Raw genomic sequence first — 17956 nt, forward strand, 5'->3', positions numbered from 1 at the left:
ATGAGGAAAACATACATATTTGGTATACAAATATATCTTAATATATATATTTCTTGTGTGCGTGTGTATGTGACTGAACTCCTCCTAAACGACTGGACCGATTTAGACGAAATTTTTTGTGTGTGTTCAAGGGGATCTGGGAATGGTTTAGATTCACAATTTTGTCCGCTGGACAATGTTTTTTTAATTAATTTTCAATTTATTAGTTGTTGTTGATTTTGGAATGTTTTACATTGGATCCGACAGGCGGCGCTACCATCGCAGTGTCAAATTTTAAATAATATTCGAATTTTAATTTTAGTCTGTCCCGAAATTTTAAAAAAGTTTTGTTATCATTGTGTTATATCGTGTGTGACCATGTGCTGGATCGTTAGATATTGTCATAACATTTGAATAATAATTTTCATCAAAATGGCTTATTAAAAATTGAAATTTTGAAATTAAAGACGTGTAGACAGGACAACGTCTGTCGGATCCGCTAGTATATATATATATGTCTTGTATATCTGCTCTATTGAAACACACGGGAATAATAAATGTACGTCAGCAGGACAAACAAACAAATTTTTGGATTTATTACATTTCGGTTAACGACGATATATGGTACTAATATTATAGTTACAGGCAAACGGTACTCTGAAGTAATCTGAATATTACTTTATACCATAAATTTAACTCCGAAACGTACACACTTGCTAAACCAAAGTATAAACAAAAGTTTGCTTTGCTATCCATTCCTGTGATTTAATACATAAGACTTAGGAGACCGACTCCAGTCGCTTGGGGTTAATAAGATTTTTTTACAAATCTTTCGTACTTAAATCAATAGATGCAATGTCACTATAGCTATATAGAATCTAAAACCAAGGTAATAAATGAAATCCTTTATCTGACAGCTGACAACTGACACCTGATAGTTGAGGTGTAAAAGTTCAAGAAAACCAGAGACCAAAGTTATTTAAATTATTATTTATCTATGCCAACTTTAAACTACAGCGGACAATATTTCAGTTTTATTAGTATTTATTGTATATTATGGCAATATTTTACATTTTAAGATTATAATACATAGACTTATCTATTAGAGGGTTGACGTCGAGAATTTTGGGGTCACATGGGGTCGGCCACACCTGGGACTCCATTTCACCTGTCATGCCCCCTGAATCTAGGGGACCCTGTAAATTTTATTCAAACAATTTATTTATGGTTCAGTTACATATATATGGTTCTATTACAAATTATAATAGGCATTGAAAAGAGTTTAAAAAAATCACATTATTTATTAGTATAGAATCTATACAAATTGTTATTCTTAATTCTGTATATGATAAGAAATACATATTTACAGATTTATAATCAAGAAACGCTATTCTAGGCAAGATGGCGTCGCATTACTGTGACGTAACGTGCTTGTAAACACGTTACAAAAGTTTATAATTTTTAAATTAAATAAATACACGCATATTTCAATGAGAAGCCGTTTTTGACGTAATTGAACTCCAAGACAGTATTATGACTGAAGACAGACAAATTTTTTATTTTATAGTGTTAAAAGGAATCCGTTAATATTCTCTGATACATCTTAATATATATAAATTACGTATCACGTTGTTTGTACGCTATGGACTCCTAAACTGCGGAACCGATATCAATCAAATTTGCACACCATGTGCAGTTTGATCTAACTTAAGCTTGAAATAGCTTAAATCTCAATGTATGCCCGCAATATTATTATAGAGCAAATATTTGTTTTTAATTTGATACAATTCTAACAGATGGCGCTGTGTTAAAAGTACCAACCTTTCACATAAGTTCTCCTACCGTTTCCCTTGAATACTTTACTAATATGTAATATAACAAAAACCTTAGCCACACCAACGCTTGTTCGAGTCTTTAGTATTTATATATTTTTATTTTATTTTTTTATTTTGTACTCCTACAGCTAACATAAATTATATATAATAGCAAACAAATACACTGAGAATATAGCCACAGATGGAATACATGATACATTATATAACAAAAAAAATTATGAAAGGGAACAAACAAACAAAGTATTTAATATAATTAACTAACTGTGATTAAATTTAATTAATTAATCCTAAATTGGTTGTGTTGTGTAATGGTGTAAAAGTGTGGGAAAATATTAATATATATAAATATATATTAATATATCTTAATATATATATTTCTTGTGTGCGTGTGTATGTGACTGAACAACTCCTAAACGACTGGACCAATTTTGATGAAATTTTTTTGTGTGTTTGTGGAGATTCGAGAATGGTTTAGATTCACAATTTTGTCCACTGGACAATGTTTTTTTTTAATTAATTAGTAGTTGTTGATTTTGGAATGTTTTACATTGGATCCGACAGACGGCGCTACCATCGCACTGTCAAATTTTAAATAATATTCGAATTTTAATTTTTAGTCTGTCCCGACAGCGCTGCGATCAAATTAAAAAAAAGTTTTGTTATCATTGTGTTATTGTAGACCATGTGCTGGATCGTTAGATATTGTCATAACATTTGAATAATAATTTTCATCAAAATGGTCCAGAATGTTTTAGCTTATTAAAAAAAGTTTGAAATTTTCTAATTAAAGACGTATAGACAGGACAACGTCTGTCGGATCCGCTAGTATAAATATATATTAATATTTTCCTTAAAATAACTCACTTTGCCGGTCCGTTTCCCTCGGCTCCGTTTGGGCCAGGGTTTCTTGAGATGCACATATGTAATGTGAGCTCGCTTCTCGCTCGCGTGTTTGAAACATTTGCCGCACATCTCGCATTTGTATGGACGGAGGCCGGTGTGAATCTAATATATATATATATATATATGTATATTTTATATACTCCGAATTTTAATTCCCTAGAATTCTAACAGATAACATACATACATTTTATTTTTATTGCCCTTAAATGGGACAAATTTTACGCTTTTCGGTGGAGAACTTTTTTTAGTTTACTTATAAAATGTCAGAATTGTAGGGAATAAAAAATCAATAATAATTATTATTATTAACGAAAAAAAAGATCATGAAACAGATACAGAAATCTGAGGCCCACATCTTAAAATGTTGTAGTATACACAGACAAGGAAAATACTTTTGTATATAATTATATCTGTATAAAATATATTTAAGGAACATTTATATAATTAGGAAACATTTATTTTTAAAATATTATTATTTCCGACATCATCATTATATAGATTATATTAAAACACTTACAAACATATGCCGCTGACAATTACTATGGGTGGAGAAGCTCTTCCCGCACATGGCACAAGTGTAGGACGCTCTCAGTTCACTGTGCACGCGCCCATGGGCGACTAGACGTTGCTTCATGCGGAACGATTTTCCGCATATTGAACACGCGAAAGGACGCTCGCCTGTGTGCACCCAGCGGTGATCTTTAAGGAGGGCGTAACTCTGAAAGAATATAGTTAATATATTTTATTTTATTTACATGAGAAACTTAATATTAATGTGTATATACAAGCGAGATACACGTCGCCATAAGTCGTCCTAATTTTAGTCAACAGTGTTCACTCTAACATGCATCTGTACTGCCCTTTTGAATTTGTCAAACACATCAATATTGCGAATTTGAGATTATTATTATATATATATATATATATTTCTTGTGTGCGTGTGTATGTAACTGAACTCCTCCTAAACGACTGGACCGATTTAGACGAAATTTTTTGTGTGTGTTCAAGGGGATCTGGGAATGGTTTAGATTCACAATTTTGTCCGCTGGACAATGTTTTTTTAATTAATTTTCAATTTATTAGTTGTTGTTGATTTTGGAATGTTTTACATTGGATCCGACAGACGGCGCTACCATCGCAGTGTCAAATTTTAAATAATATTCGAATTTTAATTTTAGTCTGTCTGTGTGTTGAAGGACTGGGGTACAGGACGTGGCTCTGAAAGTAAGAAGACAAAAATGGAAATGGGCAGGTCACATGATCAGGGGAAAGGATAAATGGAGTAAAATAGTCACACAATGGTACCCAAGAGATGGAAAGAGAAAGAGAGGTAGGCCACAAAAAAGATGGGACGACGACATTAGAAAAGTCGCTGGAACAACATGGGGTAGAGTGGCCTTAGAAAGGCCAGAATGGAGTAGATTGGAGCAGGCCTTTGCCACCTGGCAAGCGGACAAGCAGAAATGGAAGAAAGAATCAATCTACGAAAAATACAAATAAAGAATACGCCGAAATGTCCGATTAAAAAAGCTATTATTATTATTTAATCAATTACCAAATTGATTAAATAATTGCACACCCTCATACCTAACAGACTTCTTGAAATAATTCTTACGCGGCCTCGGCAAGATAAGCAAACTCGTTCGACGAGTATTGCATGTAGATATGTATTGTACATATTTGATTTTTTAAAATGATAAACTACTATGGAGAGAGTTATTTAATTTTTTTTTTAAATAAGATACATGTGCAATATACATATAGTTGTTTAATTGTCATAATTTTGGTTTCTTGGTAGATTTATTCGGTGTTAAATATTGAATCTAAATAATGCTTTTATTAATTTATTTATATATAGAGTAAAAATAGGCCTATCAAATTTATTTCAATGTAGGCAAGTTATCACTCAGACTTCAGACATCTCTGTAGTAGGAACTAGACTTTTATTTTTTCCATTCAGATTTACAGGTGTTAACGTGAAGGAAAACATCGTGAAGAACGGATGCCTTAGATAAAAACAGCGTGTGTCAGTCACAAAAGTCTAATCAGAGACCGTTCAAGTATTACGTAAACAGATTTACTGCCCCCCTTCTCTTGTCAGCAAAAAAAACTTGGCGATTAAAAAGACTGACGGAGAGTTTATTGCCAGTTCTTCTCTTCCGTTCTACGCTCTTAATTTGAGTGTTTTAGCGTTAGAAAGATTGGCATGAACTGAACGAAAATCTTTCACCATTCGAAAGCTACATTATGCACGAGAAATATAGGCTATATTTAATTTTGAACAAAAATAGGGTTCCGTAAGATATTAGGGTTTTTCGGACACAAGGTGTAAAAAATCAACCAAAAAAGTTACTTATTTAGCGTACCCTGCCTAAACTTAAAGATAAGACCATAAAATGTTCTAAGTAATTGTAGATCTTATAAATATCTACAAAAAAGTCGCCGACACACTATACCTATCTATGTGGAGTGAGGCACAATAAATGATATACATGGCAAAACGACGTTTGCCAGTTCAGCTAGTAAAAAATATGTATATTGATATATTACAACATAGATTCTGTATTAATAAGTTTTCTATTGCATTACTATTGAGTTACTGTGATAGAAAATAAGGAATATAATATAAACACACAAACGGTCAATATTTACCTGAAACATTCTCCCACAAACCTCGCACATACAAGGCGACTTCATTGAGGGGTAGTTGGTTCGATTCTTGTCTGGATGCTGTCGTCGAAAGTGACTGTGATAGGCGCGGGAGTCTTCCAACTCGACGCCACACTGAAATAACATTTATCTTCTTAAACTTTTACAGTATGCAATAATTATTTTATACACACTATACAATTTTCTTTAAAAAAATAGTTTGTTATATGCACTAACAATACTACATAGGTAAATATTTAAAGTGCACATCGAAATAAAATCATTCATATAGGTAAAGTACACTTATGAACGTCATAAAAAAAAGAATAAATTAATTGTAAATTTACATTTACTACGAGTTCGCAAGTCAAGGGCGAAGACCGGGCAAGAAGAACTGGCAAAAGAATCTCACAAACACTCTCTCTCTCACACAAACACACACACACACTCTCACACACACACACTCTCTCTCACACACACACACACTCTCTCTCTTTCTAACTCTTGCTCTTTTAATCGCCTAATTTTGAGTCATTCAAATTGTTTGAACTGGACCAAATCAATCCCAAGGATTAGGATCATTTAAATATTTGTCAAATTTATAGAAAGCTTTATTTATTAATTTACTTTTAACGAGAGCTTTTTCTAGATATTTTATTAAATATTTGTTAATATTAGTGGCCATTTCCGGCTTCATATGAACATTTATTTTTTAAACATTGTAGAAATTGATATTTTCTTTAATATTGTGGAACATTTTTTGATGTATCATCAATAGTTTTCGCAGCGCATGCGATGAAAGATATTTTACATGCATTTTGTATGAAGTTTTAGTAGGGATCCTAATTTTTTCTTGCAATAGCCTATTTTAATCAATAATGTAGCATCCAAATGGTAAAAGAAATTTTAAAATCGATCCAGTACTTTTCGAGCCATTTCGTTACTAGCATACATACATACAAATCTTTCCTCTTTATAATATAAGCATAGATAAATAAATTATTATGACAATACAATCTCACCTGTTCACAAGGTATAGGTCCTTCAGCTTTTCTCAACTGGCTCGGATAATTTTTCTTCCTATCAAAAATATCGTTTTTCTCCATTTTCTCGCGTGTTTTTCGGCCTTTCCTCGATTTGTCTTTTGAACTGCAAACATAAGCATTTAAGTACTAATATATTAAAAAAGAACTATTTAAAAAGTTATATATTTCTGCAGTGCTTTTTATATATGTATTTATTTATTAAGTATTACAGCTAACATAAATTATATATAAATACAAACAAATACACTGAGAATATAGCCAAAGATGGAATACATGATACATTTAACAACAAAACTATTTATAAAAGGGAACAAACAAACAAAAATTATTTAATACATTTGACTAATTGTGATTTAATTTATTTAACTAAGCCTAAATTGGTTGTGGTGTGTGATGGTGTAAAAGTGTGGGTATGTACGTGATGGGATATACTTTTATATTTGATGTCTCAATAAATAAATAAACGAGTAAGATTTTGAGTCGAGACTTATATATTTATACTTTACTTATATATTACACGCATTTACATTCAGCCATACTTCGTCGTAAGTATCCCTGCCCATTTCCCTGCTCACTACGGCTGAATGTAAATGCGGCATTAGCGCTAAGTCCAACGTACGTCAAAAACGTATTTTGACATATATAGAAGTCATATTATATCACTCTAAATTGAATGATCTCAAATATCCTGTTTTTCTTAATAGGCAAGTAGGTAATCAGCCTGAAATAATAATATAATAATAATATATTTATTTATTTCTAACAAAAACTTACAAAACTTCATAACATGATATGTTACAGTAAAATATCTAAATAATTGTCATTCTTCTTTGGAGTAATTCTTATTGTTTATGTGAGACTGATGAGGTCATCAGGCCTCCACCACTTCGGATCGACAAAATGATTATAAGTAAAGAATAGACAATTATGGTTACAGTATGTATTTTAACAAAATAAGAAATATATACGTTTTTCTACAATAGTATAAACATAAGGAATATATATATTGTAAGGAAACCACATGGTGTGTGTGTATGTGTGTGAAATGATATTATGGTGTTTAGGAATGCCTCCTTATATTATTCACCGTACGAGAGAATATTTTCGTAGAAAAGTCTAGAGCACAGCCGTGATTCGAACTCACGACCGTTGAAAGTCGCACGCGCATTAATGCTCTGTAATGATCTATCAACTTTGATCTTACATAAATAAGACTACACCTATATCAACCATTTAAACTTACTCGTTGGTATGTCTGGCGGACACACTTAAATGTCTCTTATACGCCTCCGCGGACACAAAACGAACGTTGCATAACTCACAAAGTGGCCCATCATCTGGCATCTGCAATTAATTATGTCCTATTAAATAATAATGAAGAAAATATTCCGCAAGTTTTCCTTTACTTTTCTCAACAAAGGAGTGGCCAGGGTAATAAATACTTTCTTTATTCTACCCTCAGCACAATAATATTAAAATTTACCAATTATTTTTTTTTTTCGTTACATGTTACAATTTTGAATACAATTTAGTATATTTTTTCTGCAGGTTTTCCTTTACTTCTCTAAACAATAAGTGGCAATTTTTTGCTCTACCCCCATCACAAGAATATTTAAATAGACCAATTATGAAATTTTTCCACACATGTCACAATTCTGAATCCATTTTAACATATTTTCCGCAGGTTTTCGCTTACTTCTCACAAAAAATAAGCAGTATTTATAATTTTTTTGCCCTACCCTCATGACAACAATATTTAAATAAACCAATTACGATTTTTTTCCTGTCATACCACAATATTTTTAACAATCACGAACACAACTTACCTTTCCATCATCCAATCGATGTTTTAATTTCTTATGCAGTTCTATCCCTTTCTCACTGACGAAAGAATAACCACAGAGAACACAGATGAAGTCAGAAGGATGCTTTATACGAATATGTCCCATATATGTTGTAAATTTACTAAAAAAAAATCTTATTAGAGTCTTTCCTCCAACTTGGATTTTTTTTGCTTTGTTTTTTTTTTGTTGCTCTTGGGCTATGTAGTAACAGAGCTGATGATTTTTTCGCTCTATGAAAAAGTATTGCAATTCAGAGCGAGAACGCTCTCAGCATGTCCCACTGGGTACAAATTTATTTTAGTCTATTTATTCATTTTAAATTAGTATTATTACTGTGTTGTATATAGGTTTATTTTATATCAGTTACTTAAAATTATGTCTATTAAATGGTTAAAATATATTCGCTAATTTCCTTAAACAATTTATAGCAGCATAAAGAACAAATCATTTGGATGTGAATTTCTCAACCCAGAGTTCTATTTCCGTATAAAAAGGATTTTAATTTCTAATCGGGCTAAATTCTTAATAAAGACTTCCTTTTTTATATTGATAAAAGCCAACGCACACTGATACATCGGTTAACGAGAATATTCATTTTTTAATATGGCAAGCACTTAAAGGCAAACATGACATACAAGAGAGATAAACCAATTATTAAACAAATGAAATATAATAATTATATTATATTATAGTTGTTGGCAAATTGCGTTACAGCATCTTAGTCTCGACTGAATATTAACCATAGACAAAAAGTCATGCGTCAAACATAAGTATACATAAAAGATACATTAGCTTTTAGTTTTTGTATTTGTATACTTACACAAATTCATCTTGACAATGCGGACATTGGTATTTGGTCCCTTTATGCCAACGTTCGTGGAGCCTGGCAGTTTGTCTGCGATTTATAAAAAAAAAAACATTTATTCCACAGATAAAAGAGCATAGTTATCTGTCCGTTGGAGCAAAGACAATGTTTAAGACTTTGTTTAATGTTATGAGCTATTTGGCAAAATGTTTCCTTCTATTAATTCCGGGTTGGGTTTACAATTCAATACCTTGAATTTGATTATATATTAGTATGTACGAATCTAAGCGTCCAAAAAACGAATTATTATCTAGTTCGGTTAGGTTAGGTTAGTATATTAATATTTTATTTTAAATAACTGTCCAAAAAACGAATTATTAACTAGTTTGGTTAGGTTAGGTTAGGTTAGGTTATATAATAACGAATATATTAAATACATGGCCTGTATTCTTAAGGGTTTCAAGAGGAGGATTATTCAACCTTTCGAAATATTTACTATTTGCTTTAAAAAAAATTATTTTTTAATACAGTTGCTCAAAAAGTGGCATATTGCAGGGAGGTATAGCGTTCGGAAAGTGGGCTATTACACACTCGTGCTTTTTCTTTGCCATTCCCGCACTCGTGCGTTTTCTTTGACAACTGTCAAAACAATGTGTATTAAAAAGAAAAAACCAACCACGAAGGTTTTATTAAAAAGATTCATAGAAGTTTAATGATATATGATTTCTAAATATTATAATAATTGGATTCAATAAGTTCGGTTAGGTTTCTTTTCATTTCATATCAATTAAAAAAATATTAAAAAGAATTTTATAATATATGCAAATACGTATTTTTAAAAAGTTTACTAATAATTGGATTCAATAAGTTAGGTTAAATTTATTTTATTTCATATCAATATAAAAAAATTTTAAAAAGAAAAAACTAACCATGAAATTTTTTACTAAAAAAAATCACAGAAGTTTTTATGATTCATTTTAAAAAGAAGCTACTATTTGTTTCAATATCAGATTTAATGATTGGACTCAATGAGTTAGATTTGGTTTTCTTTCAATAAAAATAGTCTACTGAAGAATTGGCTGTATGGGCCAAGTTCCCTTTGCCTACCCAGAATGGGTGAAGAAAAGAAAAAACAAGCTTTGCTCATATTTTTTGCGGTTGGCGCCATTTTCCAAAGATGTTCTTTCGAGTTGAGTTATTTGTTGCACAAAATGAGTAATTTCGACGATATTTTATTTGAATGAATACCACCCGAACGTAGTATAATTGCATAAAATGCTTCGAGACAATTTACCGGAAACATATAAGTCGCTACATATCTACGTGCAACGAATTTATTCCGTAGAGAGAATAGAAAAAAAGCAAATAGTTTAATTAAATTGCTTAATTTTTTCGCAACAGTATTAAAAATAGTCGTTCAGTACACGTGCGGTACCGTCATTGCAACTTGTCCCGACTGTCAACCCTCACCTTCGGCTGCGCCTCGGCTCGGGTAGACATTCGTCGGACTCGTTGCAATGACAGGCTTTCCGCACTTGTAATGAAATATACTATTTTATTTTTATAGAACAGGGGGCAAACGGGCAGGAGGCTCACCTGATGTTAAGTGATACGGCCGCCCATGGACACTCTCATATAAGAAATTAAAGTTATTATATAGTTAGCAATTATTTTAATATCTGATATAGTTTAATTAATTAAACTATATCAGATATTAAAATAATTGATTTGAAAAGAATTGATTGAAAGATATTAAAAAAAAACACGAATGAATTCTGAATTCGTGTCCAAGTTTAGTTTATGGATTAAAAAAACTGTATTACTTTAAAGTTGGTGATTCTATATATTTATTTTTATATATTAATAACTCACCTATGCGTAGTGACATAGGGACATCTATTACAGTTATATCTCTGTGTGTGATGCGCTGTTATGTGCTTGCGCAGGGCGTGTGGGTGTTTGAAATGTGTTTTACATATAGCGCATTCGTGTTCGCCGCATTCCTGAAAAGAAATGGCTGTATGCTGTAATGCTGTATATAATTATTATTATTGAATTCTCATAAATGGATACTAAGTAGTAAATCCTAGGACGCAATTCCAATCAAATGGACAGTTATGTGGCGCCAGCGGACAATGAGCGTAATGGGACAATGAGCGGAACGGGACAATGAGCTGAACGGGACAATGAGCGGAACGGGACAACGAGTCATGCTTTTTCTTGCTTACAGCTGGCCTTCATCGATTTATTAAACGCTGTCACGTAAAATGGAGTTGCAAATAAAAATGTATTAAATTAATAATTGATATAATATAGTAATAATTAAGAGAGCATTCAAGTATTATGTAACTAACCTTGGAGGGGGGGTTGGGTAAAACATTACTATGCGGGGCGGGGATTGAATAAGGGTTATTGTTAATATTATATTCGACTTTCCGACAGCTAGCTAAATTGTAACTTGTAGTTATAAATCAAATCAAATCAAAATTTATTTATTTATGTAGGTAACAATGTACACTTATGAACGTCAAAAAAAAGAAATATTAAATGAATTTAATTTTACATTTACTGCCAGTTCTCAAATCAAGGTCGTAGAACGGAAGAGAAGAACTGGCAATAAACTCTCCGCCACTTTTTTTAAATGAATACTTAAACGATCATAGTGCTTGGATATGAATTGCTTCAGTATATAATGAGTCACTATAACGAAACGTTTTACTATTGGCTACAGAAAAAAGTTACGACGCGTTAGATGGGGGGAGGTCAAAAATCTCAAAAAATTGCGTGACGTAACTCTTGAACACTCCCTAATACTATCAAGAACTTGAAGCGCGATATTCCCATGACTATAATCTTAATATATATATTTCTTGTGTGCGTGTGTATGTGACTGAACTCCTCCTAAACGACTGGACCGATTTAGACGAAATTTTTTGTGTGTGTTCAAGGGGATCTGGGAATGGTTTAGATTCACAATTTTGTCCGCTGGAAAATGTTTTTTTAATTAATTTTCAATTTATTAGTTGTTGTTGATTTTGGAATGTTTTACATTGGATCCGACAGACGGCGCTACCATCGCAGTGTCAAATTTTAAATAATATTCGAATTTTAATTTTAGTCTGTCCCGAAATTTAAAAAGAGTTTTGTTATCATTGTGTTATATCGTGTGTGACCATGTGCTGGATCGTTAGATATTGTCATAACATTTGAATAATAATTTTCATCAAAATGGCTTATTAAAAATTGAAATTTTGAAATTAAAGACGTGTAGACAGGACAACGTCTGTCGGATCCGCTAGTATGTATATAAAAATTAAAAAAATATAGTAAACATACATTAGTGTGTCGTGTCATATGTCCATTATAAGCGTCCTCATCCAAAAACCCTTTAAAACACTCCCCACATTTGAATACTGCATTTTTATAATTGGCCGATTCCTGCCTCTTCTCAATCTCAGCCATTTGCTCCTCCACTGTCAGGTCCGTGATGGTGAAGAGCGTCTCATTTAAATCGGCATTCAAAAATGGCTTCCGTCGTCTATCTATCTTTGGTTCGTCGACTTTTTTCACCTTCTTCGTCTTTTTACGCTTCTTTCTTTGCAACTCAAGTGGTAAACTATCGTCAGATGAGTAATCCTTGTCGCAATCCTTATCATAATCTTTATCATTAACATTATCCGCATCATTAAATTGATTATCATTAAAATCGTCTCTATCATTTACATCGTCGTCAAAGTCTTTCGGTAACTCTTGTACAAATATATCGTTTTTATCTTGCTCCGGTATTTTTTCAATTTCAATGTTATTTGTATTTTCGACATATTCTAGATTCACTATTTTATCTGGATCCAAAATTGTTATGGACAAGTCTGATGTTAGTTTATGTGTCTGTCTGTCTATTGATTTAATACTATCTATACTAATCTGTAAATGACAAATAAATTGAGACATCAGAATTTGTTCAGACGTATAAACGCGTCCAGGAGAGAATGTATTAAAAAGCGATTTCTATATTTCTAGAAGCCGGCAACGCACTTGGGAGCCTCTTGGCAATGGTGTCCATAGACACCCGGGTAACCAAAACCCTTAAACTACTGCGTTAACAATTACAGAAAAAGGAAACTAGTTTTAAGAATGTTCCGTACAAATTTTCTTTTCATAAAACTTTTCTCTTTATTTAAGCAATAAATAAATAAAATATATACTTAATATAAAAAAATATATAATAATTTTTTACTTGTATAATAAATACTCACGTTGCTATCCTCAGCTATCAAATCTAATAGAAGCCTCCTAGATTTCAAGCACTTTGCTTTAAATATATGACAGTTTGTCAGTCTCTGTGCACATTCAAAACAAATGTATTGAGGTAAATTATCACCTTTTGTCATCTGAAAAAGATATACTAAAGGTAATCAAATGGGGCTTGGGGCATGTTTTCTGTGTGATTTGTTGGTGCAGGATTAAATTAATGTTTAGATTTATTAATGTTTAGTTTAGATATTTTCTATACTTTAAATACCAGAAGCAATAAAAGTACATTTTTTCATTTAGGAATCAATTTATTACCAAATGTGCATTTAATATAAATTATCAATTTTTGTTGTAGTAATCTTTTACTATTTAGGCTATAATGGCTTACATATATATATATATGGGGTATATATATGGTCACTTATACATTATATATATATATATATATAATGTATAAGTGACCTCTGAGGCCCAGACTAAAAAGGTTGTAGTACCAGTGATTTATTTATTTTTATTACAATATAATGTATAAATTTAATTAGAAATTTTCACTTACAGTATGTCCTGTTACATGTTCATATGTCTGTTCCAAATTAAACTTTCCAATAGGCAATAACTTCACATCTGAACCGAGACATATTCTACACACCTGTAAGTAAAATATAGCAGATAAAGCATTTCTAGTACTGGCTAAGCCATCAGACTCAATTTCTGAATAATTAATTCACTCATTCAAGTATTAGTTTTTCTTATTAAACAGAGTTTCTGATCTGATAAATGTGCTGACACACACATCTGCTGTTTATTGCAATCAAGAGATGATAGCTAAAATGTTTTTTGCTAAGAGTTTTTTTAATAACACATTGCATGTGAAGTGATTGACTGAAATGCAATAAATTAAAAAAAAAGATATTTTCTCCAAATATCAAAATATGCGCGCATCAGCTTATTAAGCTGCTAGTGTGTTTAAATACATAATAAGTAATAATAAATACTTTTATGTTCATACTTACCAAAAGATTAACAGTATTTTCATTGTAACTGCAAATACTACTCTGGAATGTAAAGAAATTATCTTTTATGTATATAAATATTCATTCATCAAGTCAGATATTGGTAAGTCCTAACCTGTATTTTACCTTTCACCAGTTAAACTTGTGGGATATGGTATGTCTTTCTAAATATAAAAATAATAGTTTATAATAATAGCAAAGGATTAGGTCTCTCAAAATCTCAAAATTTTAACAGTAACTAAACAATACTGTAAGCCTTTTTTGTAATTAGTTAGGTACCTATAACTTATTGTTTAATGGGAAACCTTGGACCAGCAAAATTGCTATGTGAAATAAGCTGAGCATTAAAATCTCTTCTGGTGTATGTGTATGCTATATGTCATTTTATTGAGATGAAACATCTGTTATCATATGGAAAGTGGTAGGATACTTACATCAGAAATTGGTACTGCACCATTCCTCACTTTCCTTAAACCACTTTTGGTAACAAAAATATCTTCAATCATGAAGTGGTCTGAACAGACAGCACTACGTTCTCTTGGAGACCATGATTCCTTCCCTATTGCTTTTAACCAGGCTTGGCGCAGTTTTGATTCAGTTGGAAACCTACATTAAAATTATTATATTATTGAAAGGTACATTTGATAAATCAATTTTAATTTAATAGAAAACAAAAAATTTATTTTAAAAAATTACGTGTATTTGGTTTGTTAATAAGGTTTCTTAGAAAATACACCTTTTTTTTAAATAAACAAACTCGCAATAATATAGTATACTATGTGAGCATCTGATAGAAACTTACACATGAAATGTAATGCCGTGTGATTTGGAGCTAGTTCTCGAATCATTTTTGCAGGATTTTACGCAGCACCTCATCTTTTAACTGTTTCCATAAATAAATTTTATAATTCACACAATTCGAACTTTTATTTCATACATTATTTTTTTTACATCAATATTAAAAACACGAAGTGTAAGAGTTTTCGCACTATTTATTTCCAATGCTACTACGCTACACGACCAATTAATAATATAACAGGGTTTTTAACATTGTTATAGGTTTAAAAATTCAAATAAATAAACGATCCCAGTTTTGTTTATTTTCAAAAAGAGAAAAAAATCAACATAACTCTTCGATTGCCGATCACACTTGCCCACAGAGCTAGTAGAAATTTGCATTGCATTGCAGATGTATAATCAGATATAGTGAAAGATATAAAAAAAATTTACAAATGCATAGTTGCAGGATAAAATTTGTTTTTTTTCTGCACGTATTTGCAATTAGCCCTTAGAATATGATACATATTTCTTAAACTCGAGAGTTTCTACAAAAGTTCATGTAATATAACGCACGTACACGCTCCGGAAACTTCTTACGCTAACGGAGCGCTAACTACAAAATAAATAAATAATTATATAATAATAAATGAATTACTGTTGTTTGTGAAGAATAAACCAATTAACAAAGATAAATATTGCGATTTATAACAAGTCCCAACAATGTATATTTCTTTTTAATACAGTTGCTCAAAAAGTGGTATATTGCAAGGAGGTATAGCGTTCGGAAAGAGGGCTATTACACACTCGTGCTTTTTCTTTGCCATTCCCGCACTCGTGCGTTCTCTTTGCCAACTGTCAAAACAATGTGTATTAAAAAGAAAAAACCAACCACCAAGGTTTTATTAAAAAGATTCATAGAAGTTTTTATGATATATGATTTCTAAATATTATAATAATTGGATTCAATAAGTTCGGTTAGGTTTCTTTTCATTTCATATCAATTAAAAAAATATTAAAAAGAATTTTATAATATATGCAAATACGTATTTTTAAAAAGTTTACTAATAATCGGATTCAATAAGTTAGGTTAGGTTTAATTTATTTCATATGAAGGAAAAAATTATTAAAAAGAAAAAAACTAACCATGAAGTTTTTACTAACAAAAATCACAGAAGTTTTTATGATTCATGCAAATATTTTAAAAAGAAGCTACTATTTGTTTCAATATCAGATTTAATGATTGGACTCAATGAGTTAGATTTGGTTTTCTTTCAATAAAAATAGTCTACTGAAGAATTGGCTGTATGGGCCAAGTTCCCTTTGCCTACCCAGAATGGGTGAAGAAAAGAAAAAACAAGCTTTGCTCATATTATGCGGTTGGCGCCATTTTCCAAAAATGTTCTTTCGAGTTGAGTTATTTGTTGCACAAAATGAGTAATTTCGACGATATTTTATTTGAATGAATACCACCCGAACTCTGTATAATTGCACAAAATGCTTCGGAGAACAATTTACCGGAAACATATAACATATCTACGTGCAATGAATTTATTCCGTAGAGAGAAGAGAAAAAAAGTAAATAGTTTAATTAAATTGCTTAATTTTTTCGCAACTGTATTAAAAATAGTCGTTCAGTACACGTGCGGAACCGTCATTGCAACTTGTTCCGACTGTCAACCCTCACCTTCGGCTGCGCCTCGGCTCGGGTAGACATTCGTCGGAACTCGTTGCAATGACAGGCTTTCCGCACTTGTAATGAAATATACTATAGACTGTCAAGTATAAGTTGGCGTTCCAGTGGCGGCGCCTCCTACAACCCTCTGTGTTGCCACTTTTTTTGTTTAGTTTGGATTGATGGATATTCTTAGATATTACATTAAAGGTAAATAAAAAACTTAATAACAAAAAATTATTTTTTATGGTAATTATGGTCTGTTAGAGGCATTATTCCTTCCATGAATTCTTCAGAGTCATCTGTGTCAGAAGAATCTGAGTCGCTGCTATTCAAATCAATTAAAAATGGTTCCATTACTGTTTCAAGGCGGTTGTCTGTCATACGATAATTATTTTCAACATTTATAACGTGATTACAGTGTTTCTGCCATTCTTCAGCAGTTATTTTGGAAAATGCACTATGGATTCTCTGTTCCATGTTTTCAGAGAGGCCAGTAACATTTGTGTCTGCAAATATTCTTTTGAACGAACTCCAAATGAATTCTATTGCATTAAAGTCACAATGATAAGGCGGAAGTCTTACAGCCTTATGACCATGTTTCTTTAATATTTCATCAATTAAGTAGACATTCTCCTGATTGATTGTTTTTATAATTTCATACAATTCTGCTTTTTTCATGGTTTCCAAGTATGAAAGATTGTTTTTTTTTATGAAATCTTGCATCTCTTGTTTCTTACTGTTCATTGTCACGCGTTTATTTATTTTAATACAGTGATATGACGCATTGTCCATCACTATTAATGAATTGGGCTCTAAGTTTGGGATAAGCTTTTCTTGTAGCCATTTACTGAAGTTATCTCCATTCATCTCGTCGTGATAATCTCCACTTTTGGTCTTAGATTTGAAACACAAAAGACTATTGGGGATAAAACCTTTCTCACTTCCGGCATTCACTATGATCCATCTCTGACCTTCTGAGACTTCTGTAAGGACACCTTCAGTTTCCTCAGACTGCCAACATTTTTTAACTTTATAGCCAGGGTGTAAATAAGTCTCGTCCAAATAAACGATTGGCCTCGGATTGTCACTCCTTCTATTATTGTCTATTTCTCGTAAAAATCTTGATCGCCAGGCAACAACATCATATCGCTCCATGAGAACCATCCTTTTGGA

At 31.7% G+C, this 17956-nt stretch overlaps 1 protein-coding gene across 1 annotated transcript; it reads right to left on the reverse strand.

Annotated features, from left to right (window-relative positions):
• Positions 1-471: 471 nt before the first annotated feature.
• On the reverse strand, positions 472-15482 carry LOC110992516 (zinc finger protein 845). Its single transcript, XM_022258368.2, has 15 exons — positions 15131-15482; positions 14763-14934; positions 14329-14370; positions 13872-13964; positions 13318-13452; positions 12398-12985; positions 10934-11064; positions 9077-9151; positions 8239-8377; positions 7656-7756; positions 6389-6515; positions 5370-5501; positions 3235-3435; positions 2679-2819; positions 472-1175 (listed from the first exon to the last, which is right to left on the reverse strand). Exons 1-15 carry the CDS (start codon positions 15202-15204, stop codon positions 1047-1049), a joined length of 2280 nt encoding a protein of 759 aa, XP_022114060.2. The 5' UTR covers positions 15205-15482; the 3' UTR covers positions 472-1046.
• Positions 15483-17956: the final 2474 nt, after the last annotated feature.

The sequence above is a fragment of the Pieris rapae genome, chromosome 22, assembly GCF_905147795.1.
Source record: "Pieris rapae chromosome 22, ilPieRapa1.1, whole genome shotgun sequence".
NCBI lineage: Eukaryota > Metazoa > Arthropoda > Insecta > Lepidoptera > Pieridae > Pieris > Pieris rapae.

What these genes read in the sequence shown, in the direction of transcription:
- LOC110992516 (XM_022258368.2), bottom strand. Translation starts at nt 15,204, where the DNA reads ATGAGGTGCTGCGTAAAATCCTGCAAAAATGATTCGAGAACTAGCTCC. An exon ending in GACCTATACCTTGTGAACAG is followed by an intron (nt 5,502 to 6,388) that starts GTGAGATTGTAT and finishes ATGTTATTTCAG; the next exon opens with TGTGGCGTCGAGTTGGAAGA. An exon ending in ATTGTCAGCGGCATATGTTT is followed by an intron (nt 2,820 to 3,234) that starts GTAAGTGTTTTA and finishes TATATATATTAG; the next exon opens with ATTCACACCGGCCTCCGTCC.